At 44.4% G+C, this 18,575-nt stretch overlaps 1 protein-coding gene across 1 annotated transcript in view; it reads left to right on the forward strand.

Annotated features, from left to right (window-relative positions):
- Bcorl1 (BCL6 corepressor like 1) overlaps positions 1-18,575 on the forward strand; it is a 78,856-nt gene that overhangs the window by 48,438 nt on the left and 11,843 nt on the right. The window contains exons 8-11 of the mRNA XM_090325912.1: positions 717-940; positions 6,680-6,901; positions 9,521-9,687; positions 10,701-10,846. Of these exons, the coding sequence (XP_090182038.1) occupies positions 717-940; positions 6,680-6,901; positions 9,521-9,687; positions 10,701-10,846 (759 nt within the window). The remainder of the gene's footprint in view (positions 1-716; positions 941-6,679; positions 6,902-9,520; positions 9,688-10,700; positions 10,847-18,575) is intronic.

The raw sequence follows: 18,575 nt of genomic DNA on the forward strand, positions 1-18,575 counted from the left end.
GCAAGGGTTTCCATAAAGTCCATGTCAAAATTATCAGTTTTAGGGGAGATAATTCTTGGATCTCAATCCCTTCATTTCACAAATAAGAGAAACTGAGGTGACAGTTAATTCACTATACAGACATACTGATCTTTTGCTATGTACTGGGTCTGTTGTGCAGTACTCTAGCTAGAATTAGAGCTGTTGCTAGTATGTTCTATTGCTAAGTAGGTTTATGGTATCATCTAGTCTTAAGGAGATTCTGTTGCTTTGATCGTTATGTCCTTACACAGTGACAAACAGGGCAGTCAGGTGGGGCAAACCTTCTACCATATTCTTCCCGCTCCAATGTACTAGATAATTAACTTCGGCAGAGCCACTAAATTTATTTGCATTTGAGTGGAAAAAGATGAAAGGATTAGAGAAAATAATGGAAAGCAATTTCGATTTTTTTTCTGGGTTATGGGGAAATCTTTTATAAATTACCCTCGTTTGGGGAACAGCCAGATGTCCTGCCCCCTGCTGGCAGGGCTGGAAGCTGTCTCATTGTAGAGGAGGGATTTGGATGTTAAGTACAATGTCCACTCAAAAAGCATTTTGTGCATGAATTACTACTGTACTACATACTGATAGCTGCTAGTTATACAACTTTTCCCAGGGATTTGAATCCCCAGTGTCCTGTGGTACTGCTTTTCAGTGTTTTGTTTCTTTGACAGTCATTCTTGTTTCTTGCTTAGATTTAAAGGCTCGTAAACAGAAGACTCCCTCCCCAAGTTCAGAGCACTGCCTCAGGAACAGGAACCTTCTGTTGCCCAGCAAAGCCCAGGGGATCTCGGATTCACCAAATGGTTTTCTCCCAAATAACCTAGAGGAGCCAGCCTGCCTTGAAAATTCCGAGAAGCCATCAGGAAAGCGAAAGTGCAAGACCAAGCACATGGCAAACGTCTCCGAAGAGTTGAAGGTGTGTGGCTCCCAAGGGGAGATATCTAGGGAACAGCATGAGCCTGGGAGGGCTTGTTTTCCACCAAATCCCTCCATGAGGAATCTTCTCCAAGAGGAAGGAGGGAGGGATTGAATGGGAGGATCAAGTTAAAGTATTTTAAACTAGTTCTAGAAGAGTTAGTGGGTGGATTAGAAGAGTGGGAGCTCAAGTTATATCTAAGTATATAGGGGAGGCCCATGCTGGCTTTATTTTCCTACAATCCTTGGGTCTCCATTGAGTTAAGGAAGAGTTAAAGTATATGGCAGGATGTTAGTCTCAACAGCATGTTAACATCCAATCAAGCTGGGCACAGGGGTTCATGCCTATAATCCTAGCTACTCAGGAGGCTGAGATCTGAGGATTGGCATCTAAAGAAAGCTGGGCAGAAAAGTCTATAAGAATCTCATCTCCAGTAAACCACTCCCCAAAATAAGTCAGTAGTGGGCCGGGAGTTTGGCCTAGTGGTAGAGTGCTTGCCTAACATTCATGAAGACGCGGGTTCAATTCCTCGGTACCACATACATAGATAAAAGGTGGAAGTGATGCTATGGCTCAAGTGGTAGAGCTCTAGCCTTGAGGAAAGTCCAAGGACAGCACTCAGGCCCTGAGTTCAAGCCCCAGGACTGGCACCCAAAAAATCCAAAACACACATCCAATCAAGAAGCTTTTGCCTTAACTTACATGGAGTTTTCTGAGTCAAACAAGGTAAAATAAACCCCTTGTAGAAGCTAGGTTTTAATGTCCAGACAAAAAGGTTGCTTGAGTGTAGAGTTGAAGGAATTCCACTTGGGCCAAAGTGATAGTTTCCTCTCCTACTCTGAGGTGCTTTATGTCTGATAGAGGCCTAGGAATGATTCAGTGGATCGTGACCAGTCAGCCAGGCCAATTCCTATGACCTTTCTTCAATCACTATCTCATTTGGGTCTGATGTTTATGGCATTAGTACAAAAAATGACAGTACTCACTATGGGTGAGCTTACATATGGAAGAAGTGAAGGTCCAATGTGTATTCATTTGTCATTGGCAAGAGAGAGATAGACAGAGAGATAGAGACCATATTGGGCTGGTTTGGATGGTTGTAATTCTTTGTACTCTCCAGTTCCCAACAAGGATTCTTGAATGTTTCTGACAAAGGATGGGTGCTTGTCTCCCTCTCGTTTCCCCTTGCCTCCACCTGGAGCCTTGTTCAGCTCAGCCAAGGTACTCAAGTGTATTTGCTCATCTTTGAAACTGGATCTCATATTCTGTGCCCTTTCAGACTCACAAGTGTGCTTGGATGAAGAAAAGAGGAAATGTCAGTGACAGTCTTTTGTAACTGCAAAGTGTTCTCCAGTGGTTGATGTGTACCCTCCATGCTTCAGGCCCAGGCAGGACCCAGCATGGTCTAGCATGACCTGATATTCATTCCCTCTGACCCACAGGGTAGGAGAAGGACTGTACTAGTAGAAGAGATGGGAACCCAACTCTGTGCTTAGCTCGTTGTTCAAGTTGGCACTCTTATGCAGTGAGTTGTACAGGTTGGCATGTATATTATCCTTATTTGGCAGTAAGGAAAGCAGGACTCACGATGGTTAGAGGGGCTTATATGAAGTCCCTCCGTATTTCTGATGGTCAGTATTAGGACTTGAGGCAAATCTGTTTACTTCCATGTGCTTTTTGGGATTTCTGTGGGTTTCCATGAGATATTGTGGCAGAAAACATTACAATTCTGAGAAGCTCTGGCAAAAGGTGGGAGTCCTAGGCTCTTGGCCCCTTTTCCTCTTCTTTGGAACCTTAGATAGCCCCATTCCACACAAAGGTAACTAGCTGCCTGCCACTAAATAGTGCACCCTGATGTCTCTGTTTGGCTGTTCTGCCTGGCAGTGTTCTCCTAGGGAGGGTTTTGTCTTTCCCCATGGCGTCCCTTTTTTCCCCTCATGCCTTTCTTTCTCTCCTAGTCACCATCACCTGGTCTTCTTAGCCCCACAGTGCAGAGCTTTGTAATGAGAAGCAGGCCTGGGCAGCAGGGAGAAGTTAAAGGCTTCTTTACACAGGGGCTCAGAAGTGGGGGGAGGGGTGTCCCCTACTTATCCTCCCTTTTTTTCCAGACATAGGGCTTGAACTCAGAGCCTTGGCACTGTCCCTGAGCTTCTTTTTTTTTAATCAAGGCTAGCACTCTACTACTTGAGCCACAGAGCCACTTCTGGTTTTTTCTGTGTATGTGGTACTGCGGAATCAAACCCAGGGCTTCATGCATGCTAGGCAAGCACTCTACCAAGCCCCCTACTTGTTCTTGCTGCTCCTTTACTCTAGTCACCTCCCTTCCTGCTCTCTGGTGGCTCAGAAGGCAAGTCAGTCCTTGATTTCTGGAGTGGCTTATCAAAAGTCTGGGTCCTTTAACTGGCATCCTTTAGTCCTACTCTTGTATATTCCATTAATTTTTTAAGTCTTCTACTTTTATTTTTTCAATTTTTTATTTATTTATTTATTTATTTATTTATTACCAGTCTTGGGCTTAAGCTCAGGGCCAGAGGACTGTCCTTAGATTTTTCTCAAGGCTAGAACTCTACCACTTGAGCCTCAGCACCACTTCTGGCTTTTTTCTATGTATGTGGTACCAAGGAATCAAACCCGGGTCCTCGTGCATGCTAGGCAAGCACTCTACCACTAGGCCAAACTCCCAGCCCTATTCCATTATTTTGATAATAAAGCAGCAATATACCTGGCTGCCAGTAGCTCACACCTGTAATCCTAGCTACTCGAGAGAGAGATCTAGAATATGGCAGTTTGAAGCCAGCGTGGGCACAAAAGTCTAAGTCTCCATCTCTAAAATAGCCAGCAAAACCTGAGCTGGAGACATGACTCAAGTGATAGAACTCCAGCTGAGCAAGCAAGCCAAGCTAGTGCAAACCTGCTAGTTCAAACCCTGGTACCAGTACCTCAAGAAGCTTTATAGTCTCATAGCTGGTGCCTTCCTCCTAGAGATAGTACCTATCTCGTTTTGGAATGGAGACTTAACTGTGGTTTCATGTGAACTTGGTATTTACCAGAGGAAATAAATGCCCTATGTCCTCATCTTTTTTTTTCTTCTGGTATTGCTTCTTTCCTGACTAACTTTCTAGGTAACTTTTCTGGCTTCCCAGCATTCTGCACATAGCTGGCTTTAATCAAAGCATTACATACTTTTTGTGGTAATGTGCTGCCCAGCCCAAAGTCCAGTGTTGTAAGAAATAAAAGAGAAGCTGACCATATGAACTGTGCTCCTAAGGAGCAGAAGGAGTTTAAGAACTAGCAGGGGAGCTGTGTGTGGAGGCTAAAGCAGAAGGATCCCTTGAGCCCAGGAGTTGGTAGGCCAGCCATAACAACATAGGGAAGAAATAGCCTCAGAGAAAATTGAAATCAGCTGAATGTGGGTCTCATGCTTGTTATCCCAGCTACTCAGGAGATGAAGAATGGAAGGATTATGATTTAAAGCCAGCTCTGTTGAAAAGTTAGCAAGACTATCTCAACCAATAATCAGAGTGTAGCCATGTACTCCTGTCATCCCACCTATGAGGAAGGCATAGGTAGGGGGTCTGAGTTCAGCCTGGGCAAAAATTCCAGTCTGTACCAGAAAAATAACTAAAGCAAAAAGGAGGCATGTCTCTAATAAGAAGAGTTCAGATCCAAGTATTACCAAAAATAAACAAATGAAACAAAAAGCCCAGCAGAGGAGTGAAGAATTAGCTATGAAACAATGTAAGGAAAGAAATTGAGGCATCAGATGCTAGGTTATATGATTCATAGTATCTGTATTGGTTGTGCAGAAAGAGGGTAGTAGACACCAGAGTAGAGAAGAATTGTTTAGAAGACATGGAGTTTAAGTGAGAGCTTCATGCTCTGAGGGATTGGGGTAAGTGTGTGTGTTTGTGTGTGTGTATGTGTATTAACTTTATTTTGGTGTAACAAATCACTGAAACATAGTGCTTAACATAACAATAAGCATATATTGCCTCACACCTTTTCTGAAGCTGAGAAATTCAAGAGCAGCATATTAATGGGCCTGGTGGTGAGTCTTTCATGAGTTTACAGTCAAGGTGTCAGCCAGGGCTACATCCATTGGAAGGTTCAACTGGTACTCAAAAGTCTGCTTCCTGCATAGTTCACTCTCATGGCTGGCAAGTCAGGGATGGTGGTAGGCCAGGAAGCCCTTGCCCTGCAAGTCTCCCCAAATGGCTGCTTTAGTTTCATGCTATGGACGGCCAACTTTCCTCACAATGAATGATCCAGAAGAGAATAAGGCAGAAGCCAACAGTGTCTTTGAGGACCTGGCCTCGGAAGTCATAACCATGCGGTGTCTCCTGTTGGATATGTTGTCCAGTATAAGACAGGCCACACAAAAGCATGGTAACGGGAGTTGGGATCCACAGGGCCATCTTGGCCCTTAGAACACTCACTGAGTGTTGTAGCATCCAGTGGCTTATGTCCTTCTCACATACAAAGTAAATTAACCTCTCTCAAGCATCCTCAAAGTCTCATCTAAGTATGATAGGAGTTCCAAGCTTAGAATTGTGGCCATCCTAGCTGCCCAGGTGCAGAAGAGGCTCCTATCTGAGTGGTTTCGTATCGCTCCTCCAGCACAGTTCCTTCTCATTCAGTTGCCTGAATGAAAAAGATAAGTCGCCTGCCCCACAGTGCCTGTATGCTACAATAAGACAGGAATGGAAATATTTTAGATAGAAGTTGAGGAAAAGCCAGGTGCTATTGTATTGGCTGTAATCCTAGCTACTCAGGAAGCTGAGATCTGAGGACTGCAGTTCAAAGCCAGCCTGGGCAAGAAAGTCTGTAAGACACTTATCTCCACTAAGTTACCCCAAAAGCCAAGTGGTAGAACACTAGCTGTCAGCAAAAGAAGCTCAGGGACAGCATCCGGGCCCTGAATTGAAGCCACAGGACCAGCACACACACACACACACACACACACACACACACACACACACACACACACACACACACACTCGGGAGGGAGAGGTGTGTAGGAGTTACTGGTTAGGACAGAACTTTCCTACCATGTGGTAGTTCTGAAGCCTTAGTAATTGTTCAGTATGTCAAAATACTATAGGAAAAAATGAGGCCATGCCCCAAATCTTGTTAGTTAATAGCAGAGGCAAACTTCACCTCCAGCCCTGTCTGCTTTACAAGTTGATTTGTTCCACTACTCCCATATGGACCTGATCGTGAGCTGAAGACGAGGTCAAAGGTGAAAAAAACCCTATAAGTTTAGATATGTGTGGGGGGGGGATTGCAACAAGAGTGAAACTATAAAGAACTGTGACTCTAGTCAACTCTCTTTTTTTTTGTCCTCAATAGTTAGAGATGCCAAGTGGTATGGAGGCTTGTTCAGATCTCAATGAGAGGGATGGAGGCTGGCAGAGAAGACATGCGTGTGCTTGGGAAAAGCTTGGATATCTGCTCCACTCCTGATTTTTAGTCCCTTCATCATTTCATGTTCCATAGAGCTGAGGATCTGATGCTTTTTGTACCTCTCCTTCTTCCCTCCCAACAGGGTAGAAAAGAACAGGTCCTGGAAGTAACTTCCATAACTAGTGTCTGGCCTGGCCTCCATCCCCCAAACTGACAGTGGTCTGGACAATCTGGGGTAGTATTAGCAAAGTGAGATAGCCTAGGGAGGTGAGCGATATGGCTGTGATGGATGAAACATATTCCCTACCCTGACCAAGGATTGCATCTGCTTTTCAGGGTAAAGGTCGTTGGACCCAGTTGAAAACGCGATCTGTCAAATCTCCTACCCTGGCAAAACCCACAGAACCATGTATGCCCTCTAAGTCCCGAAATGCTGGCCCAGAGGATGTCTCAGAGTCACCTACAACCCGACAGATCCCCCCAGAAGCACGGCGGCTTATAGTGAACAAAAATGCTGGTGAGACCCTACTCCAACGGGCAGCTCGTCTAGGCTATAAGGTAAGTGTGGCTCCAGGGTGATCAGCTACATTGGCTTGCCATTGGCCTGAATGGATCACTTCACTGACCCCTGTGGGGCTTGTGTCAGACTGGCCTGTCTCCATTGTCCACATTTCTTAGGAGGCTGCCTTGCTCCTTGTCTGATTTCAGTGTATGAGAATGCAAGCTCATTTGAATGTCAGTTTGAGATGAATGTAATTAGAATGGTAACACAATATCATCTACTACATTCCTAGACTAGGAAGTGGATTTGGGGATTTTTCACGTTGTCTTGAATTTCCCTGTGTGGTGGCTTTCTGACACAGAAGAGCAAGGGGTGATTGTTGCTCCTGCTTCACCTCCTCCAGCTTCCTAGGCTTCAGGTAGAAGGGTCAAGAGCACCTTCAAGGGAAAACGTAGACCTAACCTTACCTTGAACTGTCTTTCCTACGCATGGAAAAGAAAGCAGGAAAGGCAACCATCAGCTGACACCTCTTTTGCCATGTTAAGAGCTTTGATTTTAGTAAACCTGAAAAGGTAGATTTTGCCTCAATTTTATAGGTGAGAAAACAAATGATGTAGCTAAGACTGCATGCAAATCAAAGTCTTTTGATTGTCATGTGCCAGTGAATTTAATCATCCAGCATGATTTGATTATATTGGCACACACTTCTGTCTCTCACTTTTTATTGATATGAACTCCCTGATGATTCCCCCCTAGCATGGAGTTGCTGAGTTACAAACTATGTTGCCCTTTTAAGACCTTCCATACCTTATAAGTGATATGTTTCAAGCCTTCCTGCCACTCCTAGCCAAGTTAGTACCGGAGACCTGACAGTATCTCGCTGTCAAACAGTTCATTCATACACATACTCTCTCTTTTTCTTCCTCCTCTTTTTCTTCTCTTTCCTTCTATTTTCCTTTTCTCTCTCCCTCCTTCCTGTCTTCATTCTCTTCCTTTCCTTCTCTTGTTCCCTCCTTCCTTCCCTCCCCCTCCTCACCTTCCTCTCACATTACTCCTCCCTCTCTCCCTCCTTCCATTCTTCCCTCTAGTCTGTTCCTTCCCCTTTTGCAGCTTTAAGACTTTTTTCTTTTAAGACTTTTTTTGCCAGTACTAGGGCATGAACTCAGGGCCTGAGCACTGTCCTTGGACTTTTACCTCAAGGCTAGCACTCTATATCTTGAGCCACAGAACCAATTCCGTCTTTTTTTCTGTGTATGTCTTTTAAGACTTTTATTGGCATACATTAATTTTATAAGAGGAGAGTCACTGTGACATGTCCAGAGATGCATATACTGTACACCATCAACCTCACTCCCTCTGTCACTCTCCTTTATCCCCCTTCTCACCATTATTTAAAACAATTTGAACATGTTTCATTGTTCTATTTTCTTACTTGTATATTCACCCCTGTTCACTCCATTTACTCTCCTCCTTCTCATTGATACTTTCCCCCAGCAAAGCCTGTTTCATTCTCTAGTGCATCTTTCTTGAATACACAGTGTGGTGCCTGTATGGCAGCCAAGGAAGATATGAAAGGACATTGATGAGTAATTCCTATCCTCAAGGATACTTTACTTTTACCAGAGACAAAAATATGAACTAGGGGCCAGGAGGGTGGACTAGTGGTAGAGTGTTTGCCTAACATAGACAAAGCCCTGGGTTTGATTCCTTGATACCATATACACAAAAAAGCTGGAAGTGGTGCTCAAGTAGTAGAGTGCTAGCATTGTATAAAAGCAGCTCAGGGACAGTGCTCAGGCCCTGAGTTCAAGCCCCAGAACAAGAAGAGAGAGAGGGGGGGGGCGGGGAGGGAGGGGGGAGGGAAGGAGGGGGGGAGGGAAGGAGGGGGGAGGGAGGGAGGGAGGGAGGGAAGGAGGGGGGAGGGAGGGAGGGAGGGAGGAAAGGAAGGAAGGAAGGAAGGAAGGAGAAAGAAAGAAAGGAATCTCTGTCCATTACATGAGCATGCTAAGCATGGCTCAGAGCTGGGGTCCTTGGCAACAGCAGCTCAGGATTTTGTTGACAAAAGATGTGTGTGTGTGTGTGTGTGTGTGTGTGTGTGTGTGTGTGTGTGTGTGTTATTGGAAATTGAACTCTGGCCCACTCATATACTAGGCAAGTGCCTCCATCTAATGCATGTGGCACTAGCCACCAGAGCTTCAGATCTAAAGATACCGCTTCACTGGATTTTGTAGACAGACCCACACTTAGTATCCCTTTGATGTTTAAAAAGGGGAAAAGGGGGGCTGGGAGTTTGGCCTAGTGGTAGACTGCTTGCCTAGCATGCACAAAGACCCTGGTTCAATTCCTCAATACCACATACATAGAAAAAGCCAGAAGTGGTACTGTAGCTCAAGTGGTAGAGCTCCAGCTTTGAGAAAACCCAAGGACAATACTCAGGCCCTGAGTACAAGCCCATGGACTGGCAAAAAAAATACATAAAAGATACAAAGGGAAAAAAAGTAAAGATTTGGGAAAATAGAAACTATGGGAATCGTTTTTGTGATGTATTTTCAAATCCTCTATATGAAGAGCAGGCTGTGAGATTCCTCAACACATCTGGGGAGCTTCGAGGCTTCACTGGAATGGCAAGACTTTTAGACCTCTCTTTGCTCACAGAGGTGTCTGTGTCCCCACAGGATGTGGTTCTCTATTGTCTCCAGAAGGACAGCGAAGATGTGAATCATCGTGATAATGCTGGCTACACGGCCCTGCATGAGGCTTGTTCCAGGGGCTGGACTGACATCTTGAACATCCTGCTGGAGCATGGGGCTAATGTGAACTGCAGTGCGCAAGATGGCACAAGGCAAGAAGGGTGCTCCTCCTCAAGAACCCTTCCGTATCCCCGATCAGTCCCTCATGTGTTAGATCTTGCCACAGCCTAGATCTTGGCAGCATGGCAAGTGGCAGGTTGCACAGAGGCCTTGGCAATGAGCCTCTAGAAAGTGCTCTGTGGACTCATTTCAATCAGGAGCCAATGAGTTGCTTGATGGCCAGTCCATCTAGGCTCTAGCCAGAAGCTGAGGTGGTCCACAGCTCATCACATCCCCTGCAGCAATCACTAGAGAATCACTTAGTCTTCCTTCCAGATTTGATTTTTCTTTTTTGGAAAGTTTTAGCGAGGAGTTATTTTAGTAAAATGGGGTAAAAGTAGGGAGAAATAGATGAAGAAAAAAAAGAGACAAACATTTCTGTTCTCCATGCAGGAAATAGGAGTTTAAAGACTCAAAATAGCAACTCTTAGCATAGCGTTTATACTGTGATCTAGACAAATATACATTGTCATATTATCTAGGCAAATCCCAATCCTTAGACAGTGGTTCTGGGTTAGATTTGATTTTTTCTAATTTGAACTCTATACTCTTTCAAATATATACCTGTTGTGTTTCAGAGATATTGTACATATTCTCCTCTGTTCTACTTCCTGGGTAAAAGAGATATGAATAGGACCCAGACTTTAGGTGCAGGCTTTGCTTGGCCACTGCCTTTAGTGGAGTATATAGAGTCACTCTGCCTATCCCTGTCATTTGGTAGTGACCTGAACCCTCTATTTTTCCTTCCTGTATCCACTTTAACTTTGGCTCTATCATGGAGTGTTGACTCCTAGACTCTAGAATTACCAGTGAAACCACACTGTGTCATAGGAATTGTCCCATGATGCAGAGGATGATAAGAAAGAGAAATGGGTAAGAGGACAAAGAGGAGCAGAGAAAGAAGGAGGTGGGCAGGTAGGATAAGTGGTTATAAGTGGTAGTATGTTGCCCAGGTGCCTGGGTCCCATTTGGGTCCTGTTGTCATCACCCTCTATAACTTCCACAGACCAGTTCATGATGCCGTGGTCAATGATAACCTGGAGACCATCTGGCTCCTGCTGTCCTATGGGGCTGATCCCACACTGGCTACCTACTCAGGTCAGACAGCCATGAAGCTGGCTAGCAGTGACACCATGAAGCGCTTCCTCAGAGGTAAGCATGGGTTGGACTGGCAGCTGGTGTTCTAGGGGCTAGCCTTAGACACTGAATTGGTTTTCCTTTCTCCTATACAGAATGATCCCATGAGAGCTGTGTATTCCCTCTTTGTATGCTTCCTTCAGTATTTTTTAAAGCCTTTGTCGATGGGTGTCCTTGTTTCACCCCCTTCAGGGCCTCATAGCCCACATGGACTTATTCCACATTTAGGGTTGATCTTCTTTTAAGCAGGACCCTCCTCATTGTTCCATTTGAGGGCTAGACGTGTTCACCTGTGCCCTGTATGAATGAGATGAGATATCAGTGAGGAAGAAGTGACACTTGTCATTTTGCTTTTGTCTTTCACAATGTCTCCCTGTTTGTGATCAAAATGAAACCTCTGGGGCACTTCCTAAAGCTTTATTCCTCACAACCCTTCACATGGTAATTGTGACCTTCCCTCTATATCTCAGCATTCCCTTCTCTACAGTTCTGTCTCCTCCTCCTTCACCTTCTCTTTGTGGTAAAATGTCTGTTGTCCAGGCCTGTGACAAAGGCCACAATCCTTTATATACTTATTTTCTCAAGTGTGGGCAGCATAGTTTGTTTGCAGGTAGACAGATTTCCCTGGAGGAAAGAGGGAGAAAGAGAAGGAGAGAGTGTAGCTTAAGCATGCCCAGTGGCAATATTTTCAGACTTGGAATCCCACCTCTTAGTACATTTGCTTTTTCAGATTGCTTGAGTGATGGAGCACATAGAAAGTAGTGGCTCTGAACCTTCTCAGAGGCTTTATTGTCTGTCATAGAACATGTCTTAAGACTGCACTATCTTCTCACCTAGCCTTTGGTCTGGATTAGTCCAAACCCCATCCACCAGAAATATGACTACTAGCTCTCAACCTGGGTCTCATTTGCATATTGACCAAAAGTTAATTAAGCAGTGAATGATGGAAGAAGAAAGGACTAAAGGGTCCAGTGAAAGGAGGAATGAATGAGTGGAGAGTACTACTTTTATACTGTTGAACCTGTGGGGAGAGCAAAGTGATGGGAGATTTTGAATTTTGCTCAAGCTGACAAAACCCTGCCGAATAGGTTCCAGGCTACTGGGCAGAAGGGCTGACTTTCCTATTTTCCTTCCTTCAGTTCTAGTTCCCTAGCTCCCTACTGTTGAAGGACAAAGAAGTTTGGGGATGTTCATTTGATGATGATATTTGCCCTGTTTGTCTGAGCTCTCACCAGTTATATGCCCTTTGTGGCCTCTTCCTACATATAGTACATACATGTATTGTCAAACTACATACAAGCCTTGTCTGCACTTCACTGGATTCCCAGGAAAATGTGATGGCTATTGTGAATCCCAAGCATTTCAGCATCATAGAACTCAACCTGAAACTCTGTCTTTCTAAACAGCTAATCCAGAAACTACTCTTCAGAAGGCCTTGGCAAACCCTGAGTCTGAGAAAATCAATCTCTTACCACCTTAGTAAGCTGATAAACCCATTTTTGCTACTTCTTTAAAATCCTAAAGGAATTTGAATGTTGATCATTTTTCAAGTAGTTAAAAATTAGGCAGTGGGCACTCATGGTTCACTTGCAATCCTAACTACTCAGGTGGCTGAGATCTAAAGATTGTAGTTTGAAGCCAGCCTGGGCAGGAAAGTTTTTTTGTTTTTGTTTTGTTTTTTTGTCAGTCATGGGTCTTGAACTCTGGGCCTGGACAGTGTCCCTGAGCTCATCAGCTCAAGGCTAATGCTCTACCACTTAAACCACAGCACCACTTCAAGTTTTCTGGCCGTTAGCTGGACAAAAGAGTCTCAAGAACTTTGGTGGTCCGGCTGGCTTTGAACCTCCATCCTCAGATCTCAGCCTCCTCAGTAGCGAGGATTACAGGTGTGAGGCAGCAGCACCAGCTAAGATAAAAGTTTTTGTTTAAGATCTCCAAATAAGCAGAAATGAGTCTGTGGCTTATGTTTTATTGTGTTGCCTTTGAGCAAAAATACTCAGGGACAGTGCCCTAACCCTGAATTCAAGCCCCAGGACTGGCACACACACAAAAATGAATACAAGCACTTTTGTCTGTACTTTCTCTTAAGGATCGACTTTTTTACTCCTCAAAAAATTTCTGGTGGTACTGAGGTTTGAACTCTGGGCTTTGCGCTTGCTAGACAAGCAATTCTACCACTTGGATCATGTCTCTAGGTCTCCCCACTTAGTTCTGTCAACTCATCCTAAGTCCTAGCCAGCTTTCTAACACCTTCTTAGCTAACTTGTATGTCAGTCTGTGTTACAGGATTCAGAGATTTGTGAATGCAACACTCCTAGCCTGTGCAGGAAGAGCACAACCATTCAGGTCTCATCATAATTTCTCAATTTATAGGCTTGCAGCTGGCTTAATAATGGGAGCCAAAAGCTGATAGAGTGTTAGAGGCTGGGCCATCTCTTCTCCATGCAAAGTCAGAGCTTTATCTGGCTGTTATGGAAAGTTCTAACAACCCAGGCTATAAACTTGGCATGACCTCTGAAGAGTCAGAGGCACATACAGGGGTTAGCAGACCCCAAGGAAGAGAGGCTTAGGCCCAAAGAACTTAGGTAGGGGGAGGTGAAAGGATAATACTCGGGGACTTTTTAAAACATTGAGGCAATGTTCACCTAACATGACAATTTTAAAGTGAATAATTCAGTGATACTGAGTACATTCATGATATTGCTCATCCATCATTGTGGTTCTTTCACTTCACTGCCCAGAGCTGCTATTCCTCCCCCCTCTCTGTCTCTCTGTCTCCCACTCTCTATCAACCCTCTCCCTCCCTCCCCCCCCTCTCTCTCTCTCCCTTTCTCTTTCTCTTTCTCTTTCTTTCTCTCTTTTGTTTTGGTGCTAGGCCTGGGCCTTGAACTCTGAGCCTGGGTGCTTTCCATGGAGTTGTTTCTTTGTTTTTTGTTTTTCTTCAAGGCTTGTGCTCTACCACTTGAGCCATCGCTCTACTTCTGGCTTTTTTGGTAATTAACCTGGGGATAAGAATCTCACGGATTTTCCGTCCAGGCTAGCTTGGAGCATGATCTAAGCCTCCTGAGTACTTTAGGATTCCAGGAGTGAGCTACTCTCACCCAGCTCTCTTCTCTTTTTCATCCTTGGACTCATTCCCACTCATTTTCCATGAGCTACTAGGTAGGTAGGGTATTGGCCACAGAAGAGTAGATAAAGCTGAAGGGTAAGGGAAGCCTGCCTATTGCTACCTGTTACACTTGGAACATCTGCCTGGACTTCGGATTTTTAAATTTTTTTTGTCATTTGTGGGGCATGAACTCAGGGTCTTGGCACTGTCTCTGAGCTTTTGGCTCAAGGATAGTGCTCTACCACTTGTTGAGCCACAGTGTCACTTCTGGCTTTTGAGTGATTAATTGGAGATAAGGGTCTCATGGGGACTTTTCTGCTTGTGATGGCTTCAAACCAAATCCTGAGATCTCAGCCTCCTCAGTAGCTAGGATTGCAGGTGTGAGCCACTGGCACCCAGCTTAGGCTTGGATTTTTTTTGTAGGTCATGGGACTTGAACTCGGCCTGGACCTGAGCTCTTCAGCTCAAGGCTACCGCCCTACCCTTGAGCTAAGCCCCACTTCCCCGTTGTCTGGAGGTTAATTGGAGGTAAAGAGTCTCAGGTCCTTTTGTGCCCAGACTGGCTTTGAACCTTAATCCTCAGATCTCGGCCTCCTGAGTAGCTAGGATTACAGGCATGAGCCACCATGCTCAGCTAAGGGCTTTGAATGTTTTCAAGCTTGCCCAAATGGCTGAAGTGTTTTGTTTTCCATCCCCAAGCTTTTTCTTGACCACATTTTCTATAGGTTAATTTTCTCCATCTTCTTCTGGTGGAGGGTTCACTGAGCAAAAACATGTAGGTGATTCCCTTGTGGGTACAAAGGGCTCTGTTTTGTGCAGGTGGACAAACTGAGCATTAGGTTTATACCTTCTGTACAGCTTCCTTCATTTTACATAAAGCCTTTGTCCTAGCTTTGTCTGAAATGAGAATTGTCTTCTAAGTACACAAAGGAGAGGTACAGATGTCCTGAAGTCAATCTTTTCATATGGCAGAGGATGCTGGTGATGGATCAGGCTTGTAAATGTGTATTTTATTTTTCTTGTGTATGTATATATGTCGGGAGGGGGGCTTGTTACTGGGGCTTGAATCAGGTCCTGGGCTCTGTCTTTTTAATTTTTTTTCAAGACTGGCACGTTACCACTGGCGGTTAATTGAAGATAAAGACTCATAAAACTTTCCTGCCCAGACTGGCTTCATAACCATGACCTTCATATCTCAGCTTCCTGAGTAGCTAGGATTATAGGTGAGAGCCACCACCATCTGGCAATGTGTATTTTCTTAGGCTGAGTTAACTTCAAGTGAGGCCTACTTCTGAGTTCATGAAAACTGAAGTAGTACTACTACCTCATTTATTTGTCTGCTCATCCATTTGAGCATCTGTTAGAATCTGGGTACTGCGTTTGGCACTGGATGCCAGACAGTAAGTCTTCTCTATATCATTCTTGGATTTTCAGCACCAAACGGTCTGAATTCCCCAGGAGGCCTTTGAAAGGCTTCCCCATTGGGCCAAATTCTAGAGTGACTGTGACTGATTTACTTAACCCCCTGAAAAAAAGATCACCATCCAGACTAACAGAGGAAAACAGACTCATTTTGCTTCTTAGTGGAAGAAAAGATGTGGTGATTGGAGGAGATGTCACAGTTTGGATTGGGGCATCAGAGGAAGTAGAGGAATTGTTTTTCTTTACACTGATGAAAGGGTTATTAGCAACTTACTGAATCACAGGCTTTTGTTTATTCTTCCAGAGACTTCTGGTATATGGCTCACTGTTGAAGACTGCTCTTTTTTGTTGTTGTTGTTCACTCCTATCATGGCCCTTGACTAGTAACTTAGCTGGAGAAGGTGGGATAGGATGTGATGGGACCCTAGGAACTAGAGAAACTCTGATGATGGCCACTCATATGGAAGTGAAAGGCTCTTTTCTTACAAACGGAGTGCCAAAAGTGCTTTTAAAAAAGTATTGAGGTGTCCGGGAGTTTGGCCTAGTGGTAGAGTGCTTGCCTAGCATGCACGAAGCCCTGGGTTTAATTCCTTAGTACTACATAAACAGAAAAGATTGGAAGTGGTCCTGTAGCTCAAGTGATAGAGTGCCAGCCATGAGAAAGCTCGAGAACAATGCCCAGACCCCAAGTTCAAGCCCCAGTACAGGCAAAATAAAAAGTATTGAGGTAAAATTCATGAAAAATAAAGTTAATCAGATAAAACTGAACAGTTTGGGAGTAACATGGTGGCTCAAAGTGGTAGAGCACTAGCCTTGAGCAAAATAGATCAGAGACAGCTCTCAGGTCATGAGTTCAAGCCCCATGACTGATTCCCCCCAAAAATAAACAGCTTAGGGTAAAGGAAAGAAAGGTGAGCATGTTGAAAGGGATACCATTAATCAAGATAAATTATAGGGGCCGGGAGTTTTGCCTAGTGGTTAAAGTGCTTGCCTAGCATGCATGAAGACCCGGGTTCGATTCCTCGGTACCACATACATAGAAAAAAGCCAGAAGTGGTGCTGAGGCTCAAGTGGTAGAGCTCTAGCCTTGAGAAAGTCCAAGGACAGTGTTCAGGCCCTGAGCTCAAGCCCAGGACTGGCAAAAAAAAAAAGATAAATTATATTCATCATAAACTCCTTTGTTAAATAGCAACTCCTTTGTACAACTACTTAAAGATATTAAAAATAAATTATTAGAAAAGTGAACAGTTGAGGGCTGGGAGTTTGGCCTAGTGGGACAGTACTTGCCTAGCATGCACAAACGCCCAGGTTCGATTCCTTGATACCACATACATAGGAAAAGTCAGAAGTGGTGCTGTTGCTCAAGTGGTAGAGTGCTAGCATTGAGAAAGCCCAAGGTTAGTGCTCAGGCCCTGAGGTCAAGCTCTGGGACTTGCCAAAAAAAAGTGAACAATTGAAGCCAAGCACTGGAAGCACATGTTTATGATCCTAGCTACTTAGGAGGCTGGGATGTGAGGACTACAATTTGAAGGCAGCCCAAGCAGAAAAGTCTGTGAGACTCTTATTTCCAATTAACCACCAGAAAAGACCAGAACTGGAGGCATGGCTCTAGTGCTATAGCATAAGCTGTAAAAGTTAAAGTCAAGCTGGGTGCCTGCGGCTCATACCAGTAATTCTAACCACTCAAGAGACTGAGATTTGAGAATCATAGTTCTAAGCTAGCCTAGACAGGAAGGTCTGTGATACTCTTATCTCCAATTAAATCACAGAAAAAGCCAGAAGTGTGCTGTGGTCCAAGTTGTAGAACATTAGCCTTGAGCAGGAGGAGCTAGGGACAGCACCCCCACCCAGAGTTCAAGCCACAGGTTTGAAAAAGAAGACAGAGAGGGAGAGGTAGCAAAAGAGACAAGCAAGAGTTCTAGGTCCTGAGTTAAAGCCCTAGTATGAGGACCAAAAAAGAAAAAAAATGGTTAAAAATGTGAACAGTTTAAGCCGGGCACGGTGGCTCACGTCTGTAATCCTAGCTACTCAGGAAAAGGCTGAGATCTGAGGATCATGGTTCAAAGCCAGCCTGGGCACTAAAGGCCTTGATACTCATCTCCAGTTAATCACTAGAAAACGGGAAGTGGGGCTGTGGCTCAGAGGTAAGATGGTAGCCTTGAGCTGAAGAGCTCTGGAACAGCACCCAGGCCCAGAGTTCAAGCCCCATGACCCCTCCCCCCAAAAAATGTAACTAGTTTGGCTGGGCAACAGTAGTTCATGCCTTTAATTCTAGCTAACTTAGGAGGCATAGATCAGGAGAATTAGAGTATGAGGCTAGCCCAGGTATGAACTGAAGACCCTATCTCAGTAGCTGGATAGCATGACATGAGCGTGTTATTCCAGCTATGTGGGGAGAGTAAATAGACGGACTGTGGTCATGGTAGGCCTGAGCATATACACAGGACACTATATTTTAGAAACTGCCACAGGGACTATAGGTGTGGCTTACAAGATAGAAAGCTTAATAATAAATGTAAGGCCCTGCGTTCAGCTTGCAGGACTACCCCCAAAACTGAATTGTTTTAGTGACAGTACATTCACTAAATTGTAACCACCATCTCTATATGCATCTCTGCCTAGCTCCAAAACATTCATTACCCACCCATAAGACCCTCTACTCATTATGTCATTATGTGTTGCTCCCCTTTCTCCTTTCATTCTTACTCCTTCTATCTCTCTGGAGTCACCTATTATAAATAGTTCATATAAACAGAATCCTTCAATCTAGGTCCATTATGTCTGACTTCTGATGTGTAGTGTACTGATTTCAAGGCCCATCCATATATTAATATGTTTCTGTGAGTACAGAATATTATGACTGAATAATATTCCATTGTAAACTCTACTTGTTTATCAGTTCATCCATTGATGAGCATTGGGCTATGTCCATCTTCTGGTATAAGTACACATGTGCAATTATTTGTTTGCTTGTCTATTATGCCTCCTTTTTTTTGCCAGTCCTGACTGGGACTTGAACTCAGGGCCTGGGCACTGTCCCTGAGCTTCTTTTTTTTGTCAGTCCTGGGGCTTTTTAACTCGGAGCCTGGGCACAGTCCTTGGGCTTTCTCAAGGCTAGTGGTCTACCACTTGAGCCATAGCACCACTTCCGGCTTTTTTGTGTATATGGTCCTGAGGAATCAAACCCAGGGCTAGTTAAGCACTGTACCACTA

Source organism: Megascapheus bottae, chromosome X (genome assembly GCF_031878675.1).
Source record: "Megascapheus bottae isolate mThoBot1 chromosome X, mThoBot2.hap1, whole genome shotgun sequence".
Taxonomy (NCBI): domain Eukaryota; kingdom Metazoa; phylum Chordata; class Mammalia; order Rodentia; family Geomyidae; genus Megascapheus; species Megascapheus bottae.